Below are 23582 nucleotides of genomic sequence, written 5' to 3'. Positions count from 1 at the left end.
CGGGGCCTCGGCGTCCCGCCACAGCCGAGCCGTTGCGTTATGCGGCCGGTGTCGCGCCGGGGGAGCCTCGTCCGCGCCGCCGCTGCTGCCCAGGCGGCCGCATGGCCCTCAGCGGCGAGCACTTCGGTGCCCTTCTGGGCAGAACCGTGAAAGTCACCTTAAAATGCGGCGTCTTCCAGGGGGTGCTGCAGCACGTGAACCCCGACCGGAGCCTCCTCCTGCGGGCAGGTCGGGACCCGCCGTGGCGGCGGGCAGGGCTGCGCCCCGCCGGCCCTCAGAGCGCCGGTGCGAGCGGGGGGGGGAGGCGCCGGCGAGCCCGGCGCTGTGAGCCTGGGCGCGGAGGGAGAGGCGCTGGCGCAGGAGCGCCTGGCTCCGCGCTGGGCGCGGTGTCACGGGTGGCGTGGGCAGCCTCCCACGCCCAGCCTGCTCGCTGCGCCCCGTGGGTGCTTCCCGGGAGCCAAAGCAGGCACCGAGATGGATAAAAGGTGAAGTTAGCAGCACCTGCCTGGGCTCGCAGCTGTGACTGTGTAGGTGGAGCAGCCCTGAGTTGTGTCCTGCTTGGTGCGCGGTCATCTTACGGAAACCCTCTTCTGCACAGTGAAAGGGCTCTTGCTTAAAATAACCCATTTGTTTGGGGTGTTTTCCCCCGTAGTTAATAGCACTACCCCGTCCTGTGGTCTTGCTTTGTTCCGCAAATGATAAGCCTTTACCCCAAGCAGTGGAACTTGATGTATGTCTGTATTTTTTCCTCTCCCTCGTTCCAGTGAGGAACTTGGAAACTGGCAGAAGCACTCCAGGAGTAAAGATGTTTTTTGGCCGTGAAATAGTCAATGGTGAGGCTTTTCTTACCGCATTTTGGGGCACGGGGAATCATGCCCGCTCTTAGTTCAGTTCATTTTAAATCTGTTTTTTGGTCACTCTCTGAATTCTTCAGTTGTATATCTTTCTTCTAAAATCAGTAGGAATTAGAATGTTGTATAAATCACACAACTTTTGTTCCCCAATTATCTGTCAGTGGAATAATAATTGCCCACTTTGTGAAGGTCTTGTGACTGTACTGCATTAAAGCTTATTAATTAAATAATGAATGTAAGTCCAGTAAGACTACTAATGGAAGTAATGACTCTGAAGGTAATCAGCTGAGATAAGTGTGGCCCCTGTTTATGTCCTGAAGGCAAGTTACATTCATTGTGTATGTTCTTACATGTGCAAGACTTTCACTAATGGACTCTGCTGGGAAGTTAAATTGCTTAAAGTTCTAGTTAACTTGGTTTTGCTTTTACTCACCCAGGCAAAAGTATCTCTATTAAATGGTCTGTTTATCTGAGCCTCTTCCTGTGATTCACTAGTGATAAGAATATGGAATTGTTTAAGAAAAACATCTCTAGTGTATAAAGGTCCTGTACTTTTCTGTTGGCATCTGCTTTGCTTTGGCAACAAGGAGCAAGTGTTGAGGGGGAAATAGCTAGAAGGCAGCTATTGGACTTACCAAGTGATAACTGACTCCATTCTGCCTTTTTCCTTGTACCTGCTTTATTGTATATGTAATAGCCTGGAAAATAATTAGTTGTAGTTTGATACTGACTTTGGTTTTGGTGGGATCCTAAACTATTAGTCTTGTTTAAATGCTAGAGTTCTGAAATACACCTTATCTAGGCTACTGATGTAAGTTATTTTATACAGATTTCTACATCAGAGCGAATTTAAAATTATTTAAACTATACTTTGAATTCAATTTCTTTTTTTTGCATGTATGGCCACGTCCTACAGTGGTTAGTATTGGTCATGGTTCTCCTTTTTTTGGGAGATAACAAGTGTCAACAAGTTGCTTGTCGGCACTAGAGTATAAATTGTTTGTTTCTATTGCAGTGGAATTGCTGGATGAACCAGATTCAGGGAAGGGAACAGCAATGCTCTCTGAGTACGTTGAAATGTTTCCTTCCTTTCACGGTAGGAGAAAGGGTGGGATGTGCTTGCTAGGGGAGCCACCACTTACATTTAGTATAATACTGAGTTCAGACTCATCTATGACGAGTTTGTATTTCTCTGTTTTAAAGAGGTGAACAAGGTGGTGAGTGGAAGACCTCTACTGTGCAAAAGGTTCTTTCAAGCTATTGCTTACAATTTCTCTCTCCTGCTTTTTTTCTTTTTTCTTTTCTTCCCAGTAGTTCCTAGGTAGAAGAATTTGCTTGGTTTGTTTCCTTGTCAGCTTGTGGTTTCAGGGAGGATTTCCCATGAGCATTTCTTCTGTGGTGGAACAGTTTCAGGACAATTGCACAGGGAATGTTTGGTTTATACAGATGCTCTCAAAACATATATAAATGTGTCTTTGGGAAGCTGGTAAAAATATGTTTCAAACTCCTGCAGTCCCCTGATCCTAGATGGCTTTGCTTTGAGTCCTCTCACAAGACCACATTTGAATAATTTGTTCTTCTTATGAGAAGTAGGAATGAAGTGCTGTCTACTGAACAGTCGTTAAATATAGTTAAAAAGCACATAGAATTGTGATTAGCAGCAGTCCTCTTGCTTGCTGCTGTCTTGTCTTCTTTCTCCCAGTTAAATAAGCCTACTTTCACACATACTTGAATGTGCTCACTTCAGCAGCAGATTTCTGTGTTAACCCTTTAAATACATGATTTTATATACAAGATTCTTCAGCTACATCTAAAGGCTGATCAGAAAGTTTTTTTATGTTTTATTCTATTGAGATAGGTACATGACTGGAGCTTTATAATCATAATGGGATGGTTTTCTATCAATATAAGGAAATTTACACTAATAAGTCATATTTCCCAGTGAAGTATTCTTGACTTCAGACTGTCCTGTTGTAGAAATTATGCATCTTATATGTGACATCTTTCAGTCAGGTGAATGTTTACTAACTTTTTTTTTTTTTTTTGGTCCTGAGATGCTACCATTTTATATGATTTAATAATTTCCATTTTATTACAGTAAAGTTTCACTGGATATAACTGTTTTACATATTGGTGAACTTGTAAAATTGCTCTCCAATTACAGTAACTAATGGATTAAATATTATTGATTCAGTGTAAAGACTTACAAAGATTTAAATTGCATGGTTCTTGGGCTCAGGTCAGGTACTTTGTTCTTTATACTTTGAACTCTTTCTTCCCTTGAAACCGTTGCTGACCTTTGCAGCAAACAACCGTTCAGGTTCTGCTTTCACCTTTTACTTTCAGTATAAATGTGAAATTTTATCTGAAATAAAGGCCCTTCTGTGCAAAATAAGCTTATTGTTAGGTAGGTTCAAGATCTTCTTTAAGACCTGTGCACATTCGACTGCGAAGTTGCTTCACATGCAGCAGTTCATTGTCTGGATGCAGATAGATGGCATTAAATGAAATAATTTCCTTTATTAAGATGTCCATGCTGGTGGCATGTGTAATGTTTTGACTTCTGTGCTATGTACGGTTGCCTTGCTCATGCAGGTGCACTTCAGCTGTTGAAGGGAACAAACAAGCAGACACAGGACCAGCAGATTGTGGCCCATGGAGTTCTCCTTGTGTTTCCCTAGAGAGCCAGCTCAGAGCCTCAAATAGCTTAAAATACTCTCTCTCAGGTAATGTGGATGTTAGTCAAGCAGTGTAGTTTGTCTTAGTCAGACAACATTTCTCCCAAAGGTTGTGATCTCTCTGTTCACTTGTATCAGAACAGGCTGTATTCTGAAAGAACAATGGTCACAGAAAGACAGGTACAGAGCTCATTATGTGCAGGCATTCTCTTTGCCTGCAGATATGTTCACAACAGCAGAAGGAAACTCATCTGCTTTCCAGAATGTTTAACCTGTAGCTCTCATCAACTGTAAAAGTGGTTGAGCAGCACAACTGATCTTTTGGAGAAATCAAAGTGCTGCAGCCAGCGAGCATTCCTCTCTGGTGACTGTTTTAATCTTATACTTCTTCCTGAAATGTATGTGGCATGATAGGTAACTCAAAGCTCAATAAGACTATTGCTCTTTGGTTCTGTGCTGGCTGTCACGTGCTTGCATTGATTTGGGTTGTGTGGTTCCTGCTGTGTACACATATACAGGTACAGATCCAAAATGTGATCAGCTCACTCTATTCTCGTAGAGCCGTGACAAGAGTGCAAGACCTGTACAAGCTAAAGGAAGGTTAGCTGCATTTACCTGGGTAGCGGGGGCAAAAAGAAGCAAGGGTTGATGTGATCTGGGAGAGCCTTTAAAAATTTCTTCTTAGGATCTTTCAATTGACTATTATTTTAGAGTTTAGAAGAATGTCCTTGTGTTGTCGTGGATGCGTATTATTAACATCTGCATCTTACCTAAAGAGAAGGGAGAACCCTTCTTTACCTTTTCATTAGACATTGCTAAGCAGGTGTTAAAAAATATTAAAACCTGGCTTAAATTCTCTTTGCCCCCTTGATCACTTAGTTGTCTGTTCTGTGGTGTCACTGTCTGTTAGTTTTGTCTTTGTTACAGTCTTTTTCCTTCCCTGGACAAGCCTGGGAATTAGGGTGCTTTTTTTTAAATTGATGTAATTTTTTAAACTGAAATCTTTTTGTTTCTTTTATGCATCATAATGACAAAAAGTAATGTTGCAACTCACTTTTAAACAGTTTTCTATCAAAAACCGGAATTTTGGCTCATGCTCTAGACTGTACGCATCTGAATCAGACAGTTCCATAATCTGTTTGGGTGTATTCAGGAAGTAGAGAGGGAAGAACTGAACAGCTAAATGAGAAAGGTAGAGAGATTATACAACTGAAATGCATACTTTGTGCAAAGTTTATTCAAGTAGAGGGAGCATCTAATTTTTTTTTTTCTTCCTTTTAGAGAAGAAGGAAGAAGAGAATGTGGAGTACACAGTTGTTGATTGTTTCCAGCAGAAATTTGGCCCAGCAGTAAGTACTAATGAAAGCTCTTATGCTGCATGTATGACTTCTGAGCCTGTTCCATTCCAATTGTCAGTAGATCCATTAGGTGGCAGGATTGTGAGCACTGCCTCATGATGTCTTATACTGGAAATCACTTTTGCAGACTGTAGTGAAATTTGAGTAATAGGTAGTAACTGGCTGCTTTAAGTCAAGTAGAAATGGTATCTCTGGTGGCATCAAAATAAAGTGTGCATACATGGAGGGAAAGAGTGCAGTGCATGTGAGTTTGCAGTGGCTAGACGTGAATCTGCATCAGTGTGTGTTGGTTGCTGTTTTCAGACTCTGTCTCACCAGTAACTGAGGTGAAGTGTCAGTATTACTATTTAGTGAACAGTTGTTTCGTTTTGGAAGGGAACAACATGAGGTTTTGTTGGCTTTTGGAGAGGGAATTGATTGTGTTGCTTTTGTAAGTGTTTGGAACTCCAGAGGTGCCTGGACCTTTCTCTCCTAAATCATATATAACAACATAAGCAGGTAGAAAGCTTTGTTTACGAACTTGGAGCTGATGATAGATTTATTATCAAATTTAATAGCATTTCTTAGATTCTAAATTAGACCAGCAATACCATAGGTCCTTCATGCCATTTTGTCTTGCAGTAACATCAGTTGTGATTTGGGCTTGTTATGGTAAATCTATTGCACATACAGAGGAAAAAGCCCTTGCCCACAGGAAGAGACTTCCCTGCTTACAGAGGAATCTAACTGTTGCTTGAAAAAGAAGCTTGTTTTTTTATTTCTGTTTGTGCCTTCTGCTCTCGTGTTACATGCACGCTACAGGTTGCTTTAATTGTCTGAAAACTTCGTGCCTGAGAGAGTAACAGGTTTTTCCTTTATACCTTAGAAAATGAGTTCTCCTTTTTAACTGAAAGGAACATCTTTATGTGATCTTAAGGAAGTTCCTCAAACCCACTTAGGAGAATTTCTTGGGAGGAGATCAGGGGAGTCTATAGTCTTCAGCTATCCATACTGTCTGCTAAACCTATCATTGATGTTTCTAGTTGCAGAATTTCCAGCTGTCTATCTGTAACTGGACTGCTACTGTGGTCTGTTTCTCTTGGATCACTGTATAACAGAGCTTCATTGTGGTTTTGATCTGTATTTATGTTTTTAAATATGGATCATGACCAGAAAAATCGCAGTTTACTAGTTGTCCCTCTGCCTATCATTCTCTGACACTATTTATTTTATCCCTGTGTTTTTCATTAGGTGCTGCACCTAAAACAGCAGTGTGTTGTCAGTATCGCAGGAGAAGGTGTTAATTTGTGTCGTCATGGAAGACTCTCGTGGCTTGAGGTAAGAGGCAGATATTTCCCAAAACGTGCCACTAAACAGAGGCATAACTGAGAAACATTTGGGCGTTAGCCTATGTTTAAGACTTACTCAAGTAACTGTTTTGGTAAGGGATATGATGTTCTTCAAGACAGATGAGGTATTTCATAAAAAACCTGTTATGGAAAGAATTATGCCATTATAAGGCAATATAATAATTACTTAACTTGTATGTAATATATACATTTGTATATAACAGTGTAACATTTGGTTTGTCATCTTTATATACTTGTATACAGGTAATTACAGTAGTACAGCTGTTACCTATTGAAAAACTGCAAGACCTAATCACAATGCCAGTGTAATTGAAGGAGTAAAATCCATCTAAAGATGATACAGTATCTTAATTAGCTGTGATATTATCAACATCTGAAAAGGAAGGGACAGAAAGGAGAATAGCTTAATATGTTAGCTCAAAATCATCTTAGTTTATTTTTAAATCGGTTTAAAAGTCTGTTTATCCAAAGCAAAAATTTGTGTGGGAGTTCAAGCTTCAAACTTAACTCGTTTATGCAGAAGTAAGTGTCCACAAAATGTTTGCTTTGCTATAGCTAAATTGATTTTAAATAACAGCTTTTGTTAAACCATTATGAATTTGAACATAGGCAAAACCTAAATTTTTATATCCTGTTTGAAATGCTAGGATGGAAAACAATGTCCTTATTTCTTTGGTAGTGGTCTTTGACAATGAAATGTTATGGGCACAAGAGTTTTGTTGGAAGTGGTTCTTTAAAAATGTCATCATAATAGGTGTAGGAATTTATTTTGCTCTTGATGTCTCAAAATGCTGTATTTAATTGTGTACAGTAGACTCCTGGGTCATTCTTTCTAATTATTGTGAGAGTCTCTGAGCATCTCTGGAAAAAGTAAGACTTGTTTATGGATTTTTTTTTTTTTTTTTTTGATGAAACCTGCTCTCCCCAACATGAGCCTGTACATAGGTTATTATGGCTTGTGGGAAACAGTGCACTCTCTCCTACTTTCAAATCCTTTGTTCTTCTGCCCTCACGCATTTTCTCTCCAACTGAATTTGTTGTAGATAGCAACGAAGAGCCGTATTTTTCTATTTGACATCTTCCTTCTGGGACCTCAGGCTTTCAAAAATGGATTACAAATGGTGCTGGAAGATAAAAACATCTTGAAGGTAAGGGTATAGGGTGTGTGAGGACATTTGTAGTGGCAGAGGTCATATACATATATAAGGATCTAGCTGCACCAAAAAAGTTGCAGTTGGCCACACGTTTGTCTGACAGCTCTTTCTTGCTTCAGGTCATGCATGACTGCCGCTGGATCTCAGACTGCTTCTTTCACCAGTACGGTGTCCTTCTCTTCAATGTTTTTGATACACAGGTACCCTTCAGATATTCTGGTTGGGAACAAAAGTTTCAACAAGAGGAACTTCAGCCTCATTCAGGGTATTCTCTCAGAGTAGTTTTAACATTACTAGAATGTGACAATTGTTGAACCATGTAAATGTAGCGGTTTTGTTCTTGGTAAAAAACAGCAGGCAAGGCTGACAGTGTTACTTAGAGTCTTGTGTAGACCCATTTTAAAAGGTAGTTAATATCTAATATTAACAGCAAGTGTAATGTGGTTTTTTTAAGATGTATTAACTGGTCTTGATCAAACTTGGCACATCCTGAGGTTACTGTCACTTAAGCAGAAGTGAGGTCGGCTTGTGCTTTATATTTGTTACTCTCTCTGCCCCTTTCGCAAGTGTAGAAAACAGATTCAGGCTACAAGTATCCAGCACTGGGAAGCACCTGCTAATAAAAGCAGTGGTGGCAGTGAGAGAACAGGCCAGGTTACCACAAAAATCTGTTTGGCTGGTGCTGGCCCTGGCAGTTGTGGTAGTTAATGTTGTGTGACTAACAGGAGAATTAGAGCCTTTTGAGAGAGAAGAAAATAACATAATGGCTATGATCTTTCATAATGGGTATGGATATGTTATGCATAGTTAATGTATGACTTGTCCTTGCCTGTATACTGACTTTTCATGTCGTAGATATGACTGCCTATAATAACTCTCCAAACCCTAATCTGGGCTATGTAGCTTTATACAGCAGAGGTTTCTCTCAGTACCTTTCGGATCTGAGAGATCCGAAGTTTGGCCTTTTGCCCCTAAAAACTATGTTATTCCATTATAGGTCAAATATCAGTCCCTGTTAAGTCTTGACTGAATGAAAAAGGTAGGGGTGAAAATTTGCACCAGCGCTCCCAACTGTACTGGCTAGAACATGTAGCTGATACAGTGGAAGTAACTACCCAGAACTGTCCACCCTAGGGTCTGAGGTACACAAAATTGTACTCATTGTTCTGTTGTCTTGGTATGAGCTGACGTGCATGCTTTTCTTGCACTGATAGATCTCTAGGCTTAGATTCGATTACTCTGATTCATTGGCCTGAATCCTACTTCTAATCTAAGTAAGCTAGTGAAGTAGTCTGGTTTTGGCTGCCCTGCTGTGTACCTGATATTGTGGAATTAAGCTGTCTTGTCTTCTACTCTGTACTACTGGAGCAAATAACTGGGAGATACCTTTGAGCAAACTCTCATGGATGCTTTTTGTGAAGCACTTCTTAGAGACAGCTTCTCAGTGTTAAACTTGGAACAGGCTGTGTGCACAAGTGAGACTCTGCTTAAAAAACACAGCAGTGGAATGAAGAACTCTGTATTAGATGGGAACCTGCCTGCATAATTTGAAAAGTGTTATTTATCCCTGCTTTTGGCCAGTTGCTGCAACTGTTTATTCCTTGCAATAAGTAACCTAATATAATTAACACAACATGTAGAGGATGGCAGTGAAAGGTTTCTGATGTTCACTGACTGTCTTCCCCCCCGATGTTCTTATAATACTTAAGCATCCCCTGTTGAAGTAACTTTTAATGATAATATTTGTGGAAGTCTGATACTGCTATTTCACATTTGACTGCCTTGGTGTGTCTGTGTTTGTCCTTGTTGGGCTATAGCAACCTAAAAAGCTGCATAGTGAGCAGACAACTGGCTATTGTCAGTGCTTACATCCCTAACATTGCCTTCTGGGACACTTCTACACTGCATCATGGGGCTAGAGCATTCTCACGCTCTGAAATCCCTGCCTATTGTAAAATGTTGTTGGTTGCAAATCTGTGTGCTACCAAAAGTAATAAAAGAAAGAATACAATTCTTCCTAGAGGTATGTACTGAAAGAATAAAGAAAATTTGACAGCTTGAGACTTTCCATAAGGCAGAGGTCCATGCAAGGTTTAATCATAAAATGTACAAGTGAAGAAGTCAATGTTGCTGTCTGATTCCACAGATCAATGCACATATGCTGCTCTTTAGTGTGTCATAGTTTTTCTGCCCTTGAATCCAAGCCATTAGCATGCAGTGACTTTGGACAAAGATTTTCACAGTGAAAGCTAAAACATGGTTTTCATTGTAGGCAAGTTTATTCTATAACTTTGTTCATTCAGATGAGACTTTTTATGAATATTGATCGCAAAGATGCTTTCATTTTTGTTTAAATATTTGAGTCTTTTCTCTCCTTGTTTGGAAAGCATTGAAATTTTTTACTAGGAAGTCTCTCTCTAATCATCTAGAATCATGGAATATATTTCCATACATTTGAACATCATCTTTGTTTTGACTTTGAGTAAAAGTAACTTACTGCTTGAGGGCGTCTTTCCTGAGGTTCCTCTTCATCTGCATTTGGCCGCTGAGAGCAAAAAGCCAGAGAAGGTTTTAGTCATCAAAAGTACAATCCTAAGGACTGTTCAGTAATGAGTGGTGGAAACTTCCTCTTTATCTGGTGATTTGTGCTTACAATCCAGTGAAAGTCAGCTTCACCTGGGTCTTCTCCATTTTCTTCTCTTCAGTGAACTCATCAGCTTGAATTGTTGCAGTTCCTTTCTCCAGGCATGTTTCCTGCCACTTTTCAGCTGGTGGTTGTAGACTTCTTTGGACTGCAGCAATGTAGTCAGCCTAGCAGAAATATAGACAGTCCTAGATTCTCTGTCCTACCACAGAACATGGGAGGTCTCAACATTTCTTTCCTTAGTCCAAGATTGCTTTTTCTACTTGTGATGCTCTGATGTTTTTCATTTTCTTCATAATACCTTCATACAATCTTTTATTCCTTGGAAATTCAGTAAATGGATTCGCTTAGCACTTTCTTCTGGTAGGCTTAGCAAATACATGGCTTTTCTCCCAGAGAAGGCAGCAGTTAGCTATTGAGATGATGCCTTAGAGGCAGCTTTAGTCATTAATAATCATACCAGCTGGTTTGCCTTTGCTATGGGACAGGAGGAGATTCCCCCCTCCAAAGACTTTATAGATAAAAGTTAGGAATGGGGGTTTGGTCTTGGAATTTACCCTCACTGTAAGAGGCCAGAAGAAGTCAGTTACAATTCTGTGGTCACTGTTGCAGGGGCTGAGCTGGTGCTGCCAAGCACTATGTGGTCTGGTTTAGGTAGTACATGAGGAGCATGTGGTAGAACAGCTCAAACAGTGGCTTCAGCTGTAACCCTTGCAGTAAAACTGGGCTGCCCTGTAAGCTCATGGTTTTGTTGGTGGGATTGTGCATGCTTGTGTTGAGTGTTGGCTCAAGGTTTCTGAGAGTAGTAAGGGGAAAAGGGCTATGAGAGGCCAGTGGGGATTTCAGGGGACCAGAGTGGGAATCTGGGCTTCTGAGTAGCAAAGGAAGTCTGAAGGGTAGGTTGTACTAATGACAGACAGCTCAGTCTGAGATTTTGAGTGTGGAGGTAGGCTTTTTATTTTTTCATCTCCATTCCCCTGGTGAGTGGACTCTTCCAGGCTTCCTGTTTCCATTGTCTTCTCTCTGCAACTGTTGCAGTAGTCCCACTCATCTTTGTGTTCCCTGTTTAGGGACAAGAGTCAGGGCTCTTCCTGCTTTTACTGCAAAAGGGTAAAAGGGATGAAACCAGGATGAGAAACAAGCAAACACCATGCCATGCAGTCACTGCTGGAGACTGTTGTCTGCTTCCCTTGTGGCTCTGTATGCTGTCAGAGACAAGTCTTACTGGCAAAATCAGGTTTTAGGCTTACGTATTCTTTCATCATATTTTCCTTTCATTGCATCACTACTTCACGTTTTAGATAAAAGGCAAGACCATAAGTATCCTGGGAAAGTATCACTGTGTTTCTCTTTGGATACTCCTCCTAACCACCTGCTGTTCGGAGACAAGAGTACTGGGCTAGAAAGAGCCTTAGACTAATACACATATAACTTCTATAAGTCATTCTTAAAACTTAATTTACCCTTTTGTGTAACTTAACAGCTTTAAGGAGTCAGATTTTTAGCTCTGCAACTGTATGTAGTCAAAATGAGGATTAATTTGTTTGCTGCGTACTTTAATTCTAATATGCATCCTGACTGTCAAACCTCCACATTCTTTGCCTTGGGTTAATGGGACGCTGGTCATGGTGTATTGATTCCTTCCATCACAGGTTGCTGATGCTCTGCAATTCTCAATGGCAACAGGTGGCTTCCTTCCGCACCGAGTCTGCACATTACAGGAGTGTTTGATGCAGCACTTGAAGATACCTTCCAAATCGGATGCCATCATGAAGTGCAGGCAGCAGATGGCTTCAGTAAGTGAGGCATGTTCTGAGGACTCAATTGTGCTTTGCCCGTCTTGAGATGTTTCTGTCAGGTTTTTTTAAGAGCATGGCACTATGCAGTGGTCAAATTGCTGTAATAAAGGACATTTTGTAACACTGACTTGGGAGACAGATGCAAGCTTTAGTTGTCATCAGTGCTTATACTGGTATTTCCTAATAGCTCATTTGAAATTGAGGTTTTGAAGAACCACAAAGCTTGTACAATAGAGGATATATATAACTCGGGTAAAAAATGTTCCAGATATCTTTATATATTTGACTAATTCTGAAACCTAGTCCCAACAGAACAAGTCGGTTAAAATGAATTGCGAGTCAAGCAGGGAAAGAGGAAACTTTTCTTGCCAGCGCTATTAGAATGAAAAAATGAGAGTAGTGATTTTTTTCTTGCTTGTGCAGTTCAGCAGCATTTGCCAAATCATTATTCTCTATTTTCCTTGTTTTTGTTAATCTTTCAGATGAGGACAAGCAAGGGATAACTTAATGGGCCAGGACCCCCTAAGATTTTGGGAACATAAGCTTGATAAGTAGAATAGAACAGAATAGACTACTTCAGTTGGAAGGGACCTATAGCAGCCATCTAGTCCAACTGCCTGACCAATTCAGGGCTGACCAAGTTAAAGCATGTTATTAAGGACATTGTCCAAATGCCTCTTAAACACTGACAGACTTGGGGCATCGACCACCTCTCTAGGAAGCCTGTTCCAGTGTTTGACCACCCTCTTGGTAAAGAAATGCTTCCTAATGTCCAGTCTAAACCTCCCCTGGCACAGCTTTGAGCCATTCCCACATGTCCTGTAACTGGATACCCAGGAGAAGAGATCAGCACCTCCCTCTCCACTTCCCCTCCTCAGGAAGCTGGAGAGAGCAATGAGGTTGCCCTTCAACCTCCTTTTGTCCAAACTAGACAAGCCCAAAGTCCTTAGCCGCTCCTCATAGGCTATTCCTTCCAGCCCTTTCACCAGCTTTGTTGCCCTCCTCTGGACGCATTCAAGGACCTTCGCATCCTTCTTAAATTGCGGGGCCCAGACTGCACACAGTCCTCAAGGTGACGCTGCACCAAAGTTGAATACAGCGGGATAATCACCTGTCTTGAGCGGCTGGTTAGACTGTGATGCACCCCAGGATGCGGGTTGCCCTCTTGGCTGCCAGGGCACGCTGCTGACTCATACTGAGCCTGCTGTCAACCAGGTACAGAATCCAGCATTTCAACTTGTTACATTTCATCCCATTAATCATAGCCCAATGCTCCAGTCTATCTAGATCCCTCTGCAAGGTATCTTGTCCCTCAAGAGAGTCAACAGCACCTCCCAGTTTGGTGTCATTAGCAAATTTGCTAATGATGCATTCAACTCCTGCATCCAGATTGTTGATAAATGTATTGAACAGAACTGGCCCTAGAATTGAACCCTGAGGAACACCACTGGTGACCAGTCACCAGCCAGATGTAGCCCCATTCACTACAACCCTTTGAGCTCTGCCCTTCAGCCAGTTGTTCACCGAGCACACCGTGAATCTGCTCATCCTGTAGTTGGACAGCTTGTCCAGAAGGATGCTGTGAAGGACAGTATCAAAAGCCTTATTAAAATCCAGAAAAACTACATCCACTGCCTTCCCTTCACCCACTAGGCAGGTGACCTTGTCACAGGAGGATATCAAATGAGTTAAATGAATAGTATATAAATATGCTAGTGCCAGCTGTGGCATCTTTTTGCTGGGTGTTTAATTACCTGACCTTGCTTTCGCGATGGGGGACGTGACTTCCAAAGAAGCTATTAAATACAGGAACTAGATACTTAATGAGACCTCACTATATAGGCAGGATTTCTTTACTGAATAGGAACAATCTTTTTCCTACCAGAGTGTTTTTTCTCCCTTCATACTGGTCTTGTAACTTCCTGAGTAAATCTGAGTGGTTTTGCACTGCCTGTTCGTAGTCTTAAAACTTTTCTTGAAAGCCTGGATTAAATGTTGTTTGATATTGCTGTAATAGCTACTCAGTGAAACCTCTAATTTGAACACAGCTTTATTTTTATATAAGTCTTGGAATTCTAATAGTGTCTCTCAAAATTTCAATTTAGAGAATTCTGTATGGCAAATCTAAGCCAAATGACAACATGCCTTCCTTAGTTTACCAAACCAAATCCTCCTCTTGGTCTCATGACTAAAAGTGGAAAATGACCAAGTAATATGTACATAGTAAGTATACCAGTGTAAGCCACTCTGTAGTGACAGTTTTGCTCAGGGTATCATGGTCAGGCTGCTTAGCTGGGGCTTATTTTCATGTTTGTCTGGTTCCAGTTGTGATGGCTGAAGATGTTACTATCCCCAGCTGCTTTCCTGGCTCCCTTGATGGGAGGGTTTGTTTTTTTTTTTTTTTTTTTTTTTTAGATCTTTCAGCTCAGCTCTTAGGAATCCAACCTAGTTTCAGAGGTGAGTGTGAGAGAAGTTAGTATTAAATGCTGGAATAGGTGTGTGTTGGGTTTGTGGTTTGTTTTTGTTTGTTTGTTTTTTTAAAGAAGCAGTCCCTCCTCCCAAACTCCCTCTTCTCATACATCCACAGGCTTGTACACAGATGGCCTTAGAAGCTGCAGGCATTCAGTAGCACTGAAAATAGAGATCAGCATTGGCAGATATGTTGTAAACTGCGGAAGAATGTGATGAAAAGCTTTGTTTTATTTTTTTGCTACTTAAGTAACTGTTTTCATTTGCATTGGGATACACAGGAGAATCCTGACATATGGTTCCTGAGACCCTTTCCACCTTCTCTGCTTAAAGCACTTGCTCTGAAGGCTATGTACCTTCTGCTGCTCCACTCATCTCTAATGGATAATTTGATGTCTGACCTAACAGCTGTAGTACATGGTTATTTAAATGCTTATCGGACTGCGTCTGGAGATCACCTTGGGAGCACGAAGGTAGGTATGTTTGGGCTTGTTTCTCTGGTTAGTGATTTGATCTAAGGCTCTGGATAAATTCTGGAGGACCTAGCTACAGCAGCTTCCTTTTCTGCAACTGTACACCCTACTTTATGCCTGTCCTGGTTTCTGCTGGGATAGAGTTAATTTTCTTCCTAGTAGCAGGCATAGTGCTGTGGTTTGGATTTAGTAGGAGAAGAATGTTGATAACACGCTGATGTTTTAGTTGTTGCTAAGTACTGCTTATGCTAGTCCAGGACTTTTCAGCTTCCCATGCTCTGCCAGGTGCACAAGAAACTGGGAGGGGGCACAGCCAGAATAGTTGATCCAAACTGACCAAAGGGCTATTCCATACCATATGATGTCATGCTCAGTATATAAACTGGGGGAGGGTTGGCCAGGGAGCAGTGATCGCTGCTCGGGAGCTGTCTGGGTATTGGTCAGCGGGTGGTGAGCAATTGCATTGTGCATCACTTGCTTTGTATATTGTTATTATAATTTACTATTTTACTTTCTTTCAATTATTAAACTGTTCTTATCTCAACCCAGGAGTGTTTCTGACTCTTAGTCCTCCGATTCTCTCCCCCATCCCATTGGGGTAGGGGGAGTAAGCGAGCGGCTGCGTGGTGCTTAGTTGCTGGCTGAGGCTAAACCACGACAATGCCACATACCTTGTTTCCTGTGTGCAGCAGCAGAAGTGATGATGTCTGTATCTACCTAGTTGCATTTCATGTTAGTCCATTAGCACAAATCTACTTCATGTTAGTATTGTGGATGGTGAGCTGCAGCTATTAAGGCATGGGCACAGGCCCACGTACTTTCTGTTTGCTCTAATGTGAGACTGAAAACCTCTGGGCTCAATAGAGGGGTTGTGTACGTGCGAGGGCGTGGAGAGGGATAGGCAGTTGTGAAGTGTTGGTACCTGGAGCTGCCAGAGTTGCTTTATTTTAGTAAGAGCATTTAGTCCCCAAATCTTGTTCTGTTTTTCTCCTGTCATCTTTACTGCTGAGCTGTTTTGCATATCCTGGCTGTTTCTGAGAAGTGTTGTCTCTTGTTGGCCAAAGATTTTTATTTCTGTAAAAGCATCTCTGAGTTATCTTGTCTTCCTAATTTATTCTCACATGTGTTATCAAAAAAAAAAAAATCAAGTCAAGTAACACTTTGCATCTTTGGTTACATAGAACCAGTAGTATTGCATGCCCACATACATTGGAGTGGCTCTTGTATGGTGGACACTTCTGTAATTGCTCATTAATTTTTAAAGCGGGGGGGAAGAGATTTCTGGTTAAGGAGCTTGACTTCCTGCACTAATGGAAAGAACAGGTCCACGCAAACCAAACAAACAGTGGTATTGGTGTAGTCTTTTTCTGTCTTCTCAACAGAGTAATCTTAGGAGGGCTTGCAGTAACTATCTAAGATATTGCTGGTATTAAATTCGGGTGAGAAGTGAATGATCAAATGTCCCCATTCATCACAAAGAGACTGAACTAACATGATTAAATCCTGTTATTGCCTCATTTTTGCAGTTGTAAATGTCTTGAAATATTTATTAGGAAAAGAAAATGCAGTTCTGTCTTCATGGAAGAAACTGTGTTTTTCTTTGCCCTGGTTTAACAAAGCACTTGAGCACAGACTTGAATCCTTTGGGAATTACTGAAGGGCTCAGAGCAGTAAATCCCATTATTGAGGATTTAGGAGGAGATTAGTTTAGATAACCACAAGAGGTCATAGTTGCTTCACAGATGAAAGAGAAGAGGTCATATCTGAAAACCTTTTATTTTTAGAGGAGAGCTGCCAAAAAAAAAAGGTTGTTCATAATTCATGGAAAAAAATGAGCTTGACATCTGATTTCCAATGTGAAATACATGCAAAAGTAGGCATGACACAGGGGAAAAAACCAGTCTGTTAAAAGTGAAAAGAGTACAAATTCTGTTTTGCATTGGGCTATTTGTTTGTAGAATTTTTTTAAAGTGGTACTCAGGTTGCTGAAGCCAATCCTTTTGTAAATCGATTTATTCCATAAGATTAGCAAAGGAATTAATCTGATCCTAGGCATTTCAAATGGCGTTTTGAAGATCTATATAATCACATCTGATAATCATACTTCTTGCAGTTGCTTTAGAAATCTTGCAGTATGGATAGTAAAAATAGCCATTTTCACCATCATTTCATTGTTAATCATTTGCTGTTGTTTCTATATCTTGTGAGAATATCACACAAACGAAAGTTTCTTCTACTTTATTTAAAATCTGCTTGCAATACATATTTAAACTCCAAATACAGAGTTTGGCTGAGTTGAATCTGGTCTGGTACTTCAGTTTCTTCACTGAGCAAGTAAACAAAGTTAACTTTAAGGGAATCCTTTGCAAGTTGATGGAGTTCAGCTTATCTGTTCTAAGGGGGGGGGGGGGCGGGCAGGCAGGGCAAGCTAGCTTTGTGCCACTTCTAGGTTTTCTGGCTAGGTCTGTATTAATTCCTTGAATCAAAAAGCCTTTATTCAGATCTGATTCTCAGAATGACGTAATAGTCAAGATATTTATCCCCCCCGTGTTTATTCTAGTGCTTTTTCATGGATATTTAGAAGTTTATCCATCACTAAGGTCTATGTTATGCCTTCTGTGCACTTTATGGAGCTACAGTTGAAAGTTACCTGGAAAATGCTTTTACTGGACTATTTTACTTTTTACACTGACCAGTTACAGTTTACACTTGTGCTCCACCTTGGACCCTTGATGAACAGCAATCTGGTACAATGAGCTTTACTTCATCTTGGAGGTGGTCTCCAATAACAGCAACACTGGAGTTCCTACACATAATGACTCTGTTCTCCAGACGTCATCTGCTGCAGTTCCAACGCTATTTCAGCAGAAGTAATGGGTCTCCTTGGATTCTGAAGTAAATACCCATGCCAGGGAAACATTTTGGAAACCTGAAATATGTTACCTACTATGTACTCTCCATGCTGGAGAACTGGAAGAGAGGCCTCTGTTGCTGAAGCAGGACTGCAGCAAAGCCAAAGATAATAAATGCTCCAGGGCCATAAAGATATCTTGCACTACTTCAGCTTCTAAACTGGAAGGTGGACATAATTCCTGAGTGAACAGGAACCATCTGTGGTATATCAAGCCTTTACTTGAAAGTTGTGGGAGTGAAAGCCACTAGGGAAGAGAATCTCCAGGTTACCCTGGCCTCTTTGATTTACAAGCACTTGAAGATGACCAGATCTGGAAACTGACTGACTTCCATAACTCCAGGTAAGGAATCCTCTTCTGGGCCCTTCTTGTTCTGTTTTAGTTCTTGAATTGTGCTCTCTGAACCGAACCACCAGGTCTTCAGCCTTTTGACAAAGGGATAGTTTAGTTATGTAGACATGCCTTCTGTTGTGTGTCTGGGCTACGAAAGGGTTTGAGTATGTCGTACCTGACTAGAGCAATGAACAGAGCCATGCTTCCCTGGCCTGCTCTTGTTTCCTCTGATCTTACTGAGTGACATCATGTCACACAGAAGAATGCTTTTTTTTCCTTCTCCCATTTACCCAAACTTATGACACTACCATAGAAGCTATACTTGCAAAACAAGTACACAGATACAGTTTCAATCATGAGACTTTACTAAAAATGAAGTACTGAAGTTGGATGGAATATATAGCCACATTCCTTCCCATCTCCAGCTGTCACATGTTGAATCTCAGCTCTTGGATCAGGGTTTACAACATTGAACTTCAGCTTGGACTAGCATGGTAGCATCCTCCTAATCTTTCCTGGGTCACTGCCACATCCGGAAGTTCATAATGCCAACAGTTTTTGTGTGTGTAATAACATTATCAGGGTATACTTGGTGAAAAAGAAGCTTTGGCTTCCCAGTCTGAGGCTGCCTGTTAATTGAATAATGCTGAGTAATGACCCATAATGTTGAATAATGACTACTGGGGCAGTTACCTACTCTCTCCTTCTCTTGTCAAATCAGGGGGTTCAGCCTCTGGGAGCAGACCTGGACCAGACTGTGTTTTCTCCTCTTGGAAACAGCAGCAAGGAAAAGTGAATATGCATAATCATGGAGTAAAAGCCAAGCCTGTTCACTTGTCCTTATGGATCACTGCATCCGCTGAGAGTTGAGGAAAGACAAGTGTGAATAAGGCTGATGAATGTAATTGTTCACCATCCTTCCTTGGGCTCTGTATGCCCAGTCTCCGCAGTCCATTTTTCACATGCATCTCTTGTTCCTCAGTGAGAGTTGCTGTATGCTCTAACAGGCCCCCATTAGCGGCAGAATACGAGAACCACTTTCTGGCTAAATGCACAGCTCCTGCTAGGGTCAGATCATCCTTATGGCCTTCAACATATTCAGGGGTGCTTGATTTCAGACTTACGCATAATTGCATGTACCTGCGTCTAACTTTGCCTTGTTTCTTGAACGTGCATGACTGGTAGGGATTTTGTTTTGTTCCAGCTTATTTCAACAGAAGCTTGTACTTTCCCTTCAGTTTTCATAAATAATTTGATGGGACCAAAGTCCTAGGTTGTCAGAAGCCATGGATAAGCTGGTAGAAATGGAGATTCATGACAGTTTATTGCTTTCACAGCAATAAACTGGTAAGAGCAGAGCAAGCAGCAGTTACATATTTTGTGCAAATAGTGTGTTTGAGTCTGACTTGGATGTCATAATTCTTGTGAGCAATTGCAGCAGTCACTGGTGGTAGTCCTGGTTTCACCTGAGGTTTCAGCTATCTTTTCCCCTTGATCTTTCAGATGTTTTGCTGGAAATGGCAAAGAAACAGAGTCCTTACGGTCAGCCAGTAGGCAGCCCTTCCAGCAAGACTTCCACCTTGCTTTTGGACAGCCTAACACATTCTTTTGTCATTTGATAGTTGTTTGAGCAGTAACAAAGATGTACTGAGGAGCTGGCCCATGAGCTGGTACGCTAGGTGGGAGACACGCTGTCGAGGTGGCAGGATGCAACTCCATGCAGTAGAGCTTCCTTCAGGAAAGGGTTACGGAAAAGATGGGTGTCATGCATCCTAGCAGTTGCTAGCAACAGTGAAGTATTGCCAGTGGTCCACAGCAGCCAAAAATGATAATGCAATACCCTGGTTGATGTAGTACTGGGAGAAGAGAATGAAGAGGAAAATGGAGAGGAAAAAAGGAAAAAAAAAAAGGAAAAAAAAAAGGAGGGGGAGGGAAATAAAAAGAAGGGCATCTCATTGATTCTGACAGTTTAGAAAATGTATGTTGACACTTTCTGTGGTTTCTTGTGTCGTCACCTGCAAGTAGTGGTTGAGTGTTCTGAATAGTGGACACTCCCTCCTAAGCAACTGAGTTTTTACCCACAAACCAGATGCAAACCAGTAACCTCTAGTCCCCAGCGCTTCATTATCAAAGCCCTCAGCTTTCCTGTTCAGCATCTTTCTCAAACTGATAACCTTCCTTACCGCTGAGGGGGAGAACTCAACACAAACTTCCCACCCTGAAGGTCTCTGCAGTTTCCTCCATTTTCAGCATAACTGTCTGCCAGGAGTGACTATTCTTCTTGTGGATGCAGACATGAAGTAAAATGGGTTTCCGTGCCTCTGCAGCTCTTTCACTCGAAAAGAGCTAGTAAAAGAGCTATATGTGCTACATTTCTACATCTCCTTGTAGATTCATATTGTGTGTTGTTAGGTACTTGGAAATGCAGCTGCATTCTGATGTTTAGGACTTAGATTCAAAGAAGCAAATGCAGCCTGGGAACCCATGAGTGTAAAGAAGCAAATGTTCTCCTAGGAGTGCAGTGCTTTCTTGTTCAAGTGGTGGTAGTTCACAAACAAGAGCTCTGGTACCATAGGGGAGTTGCACACCCCTGTGCAGCAGAGTTGATGTCCCAATGCACTTAAGGTAAAGGTGCAGTAGATAAGGTGCAGTGCAGTATGTAATACCAGATAACATGTTCATGACACATGATGGCATAAACTGTGTTCTCTGTCTAAATATAACTGAATGCCTGAGCCAGAAGTTTTCATAACTGGCAGGTGAGTTGGGACTGCACACAATGCATATTAGTCATTATGAACATAGAGCCTGAATTTTCACGCAACTTGGCTTTAAGCGGTTTAGGGCGCGGATTACCTCTCACTGCAGGATACTGTAGCAGTTAGGAAGCTGGATGTAAATTCTTCTGGGTAAACAGAACTGAAGGTGGCGTGTTTTCAAGTAAGTGCTTGCTCTGCTGTTTTCTGTAATCCTGTCTGAATTATTTAGGCTTCCTCTGGATCTGTGCAAACTTCTAGACATAGGTTTTCTGAGGCATGGCTTCCTTTTACAAATGCCATGGTAACTCTTTTCCAGTGCCTTACATCTGTATATCCACTCATTCTGTTCTTAGTGCTTCTACCAGCATGCTCATAGAGACATCTGACTTGCCAACATGTTGTTTCCTGTGTCTTTCCCAGGATCTTCTTTAAACATTTACCATCTTCCAATCCCTGGATATCAAGGCAGGTTTTAAGCAAGATACTATAGTTACTAGTTCAGCTTTTTCATCTTCCACTGTTCAGGAATTTGGGGTGAAATCCACCTTGCTGTTTCTATTTCAAGTATTGGTATTAAGTATTTATGGGACAATCTGAAACAGATTCTGGGTACATAATGAATGTTTTTGGTAAGGGAATCGCCACATTTTTTTATGCTGAATGGGGAAGAGAAAAAGCTGTGTTTTTTACCATGCTGCTTTTGATTCTGATCATCACTTGGCCCTGCAGCATGGTTGACATTTTGTGCTCTTCTCGTGTTTAAAGAAATTGTTTTCATTAGTTCTATTTTTGTTAAATATTAATAAAATTATTCTGTCCTGCCCTTTTGTTCTTTCTGTAACTTCATCCTTACCATCTTCTTCACTTGGATGGGGCTTTGCTTTCCTGAAGGATGCTTACTTCATAGTCTCCATTCCCCTAACCTGTAGTACTGCCAGCGTCCTTTCACTCTTTCTGTGATCTTTTGCTGTTAAGGTAGTGTTTACTCTATGCTGCTTGTATGATGTCTTGAAGTTGTCTCCATGCTACCTGCTAGGATTGAATTTGCTTGGCTGCCTCTTACTACATTTTAATCAAGCTTCCTTATTTGTGTACTTCTCCTTTCTACGGCTGAATGCAACTGTGGATTTTTGTTGTTGTTCCTACAAAGATGGTGAGCATTGCAGGCCTTTTTAAGGAGTAGATCCTTGAACTTAATATTTTGAACAGTGTCCCGTGCACTGCTCAGGAGCGAATCAAGGAGTGTATCTCCTTTCATGTACTTCCTAAGCAGCTGTTTCATTGATTTGTTAACTATGTTGGCTTTTTCCACATAAGGCTTCTTTTTTTACCCATAGGATAGAATATCATGGTTTTAAATGAAAAGCTGGGAAAGCTGCCTTTGCAGTAGCTCCTACAAGCAAACATGAACTGGTTATGCCTCTTTTGGGGGTTTACAACAGCTTAATAGACCAAAAGCTTTTTCAGGACACATCTAAATCCCATATGTGAAGTGTTACTTATATCTTGGAGATCTTCATAATAAAGGAGTCAACAATAAATGCAAGTCTAATATTTTTCCCCTTGGGTTGCCTTTAAAAGAAAGAGTGTGGGGGGACGTTTTTCCCCTGAGGTATTGTTTGTGTAGGCAGGTAGCTGATACATTCCACAGATCTAATGAGATGATTGTTCTGTTCCATTGGCTAATTACAGAGGGAGCTCTTATCTGGTACTCACAAAAGTAGAGCATGTGTATGCATATGTATTGATTTGATTTCTTTTCTATTTCTTTTCTTTTTTCCTTATCAGCCCACTTGCATGAAGCTGCCAGAGGAGCTGCGTCAGCTGGCAGACATCCAGAAGCTTCGAAGAGAGAAAGCAATAAAAGACTACAGAATGAATGAGGATGGTCTTTTGATCAGACCAGCCATGGAATTAAAAGAGAGAAGTGATCCACAGAAGGATGGAAACTACGGAGATGATGGGGATTGCTTTCCCAACAAATAAAGTGGTGTCTCAAATTACATCCTTCTACAATCAGGATGTACTTTGTCAAGAAAAGCTTGAAAATCAAAATCAACTGGTAAATCTGTGGAAGAACCTTAAACCAACCTCAAGCTGGCTGTACGAATCTAACTTCTGAAACAGGTGACTTGATGAGCTTAGACTGGGTGTTTGAAGACATCCAAATGAAAAAAGGGGCTATTCCCCATGTAGAAGTGTCAAACAAAAGCTCCTTTCTTTACAGTGACAGGTAAACCCATTGTTGAATGGAAATAATGATGGCCTTTCTTTCGAAGGAAATTCCTTCTGTGTCTGATTGTTCTTCTCGAGGTCTGGTTTTGAGATCCATTTTTTTCAAGAGCTATTTTTGATTTTTAAAATGGTGACTTTTGTTTTTCTTGCATTGTTATCAGACCAATGTCTTAAATTGTATTGGTTCTTTTGGTACCTGTTGCAGGTATGTATGTATCTGGATTGGATGAGAGTTTTAAACAGGGGAGCTTAAAGATGTCTATTCATTGAGATTAGAAAGGGTTTGCTTGGAAAAATTAAAAAACCTTCTGGCCAACCCATGTGGGCTTGGTTTATATACAGATAAGTCTCTTGGCATAGGTACACAAGAGTCTTTCATAGGAGACTGAAAAAGATCATGCCCTAATGAACCACTATGCTGGCAAAAACAGCAAAGAGGTGTATTCATAAAAAGGACTTTTCTGCCAAGTCAGAGTTATTTTAGGCTAACTGAAAAAAGAAGCTTCCTGCTGCAAGTTGCATGTCACCATTGTTTGTCAGCACTACTGTACCAAACTCGTGTAGA

The 23582-nt window shown here is 41.2% G+C and overlaps 1 protein-coding gene across 1 annotated transcript; it reads left to right on the top strand.

Annotated features, from left to right (window-relative positions):
- The first annotated feature begins 101 nt into the window (after positions 1-101).
- On the top strand, positions 102-22805 carry EXD1 (exonuclease 3'-5' domain containing 1). Its single transcript, XM_075712226.1, has 11 exons — positions 102-228; positions 765-833; positions 1870-1921; positions 3450-3585; positions 4816-4881; positions 6121-6207; positions 7283-7387; positions 7513-7593; positions 11690-11833; positions 14587-14778; positions 22571-22805. The coding sequence occupies exons 1-11, from the start codon at positions 102-104 to the stop codon at positions 22766-22768; spliced, it is 1257 nt and encodes a 418-aa protein (XP_075568341.1). The 3' UTR covers positions 22769-22805.
- The last annotated feature ends 777 nt before the right edge of the window (positions 22806-23582 follow it).

The sequence above is a fragment of the Pelecanus crispus genome, chromosome 6 (assembly GCF_030463565.1).
Source record: "Pelecanus crispus isolate bPelCri1 chromosome 6, bPelCri1.pri, whole genome shotgun sequence".
In the NCBI taxonomy this organism is placed as follows: domain Eukaryota; kingdom Metazoa; phylum Chordata; class Aves; order Pelecaniformes; family Pelecanidae; genus Pelecanus; species Pelecanus crispus.
The sequence above is the reverse complement of the archived record's forward strand: the minus strand, read 5'-3'. Positions and strand labels throughout refer to the sequence as shown.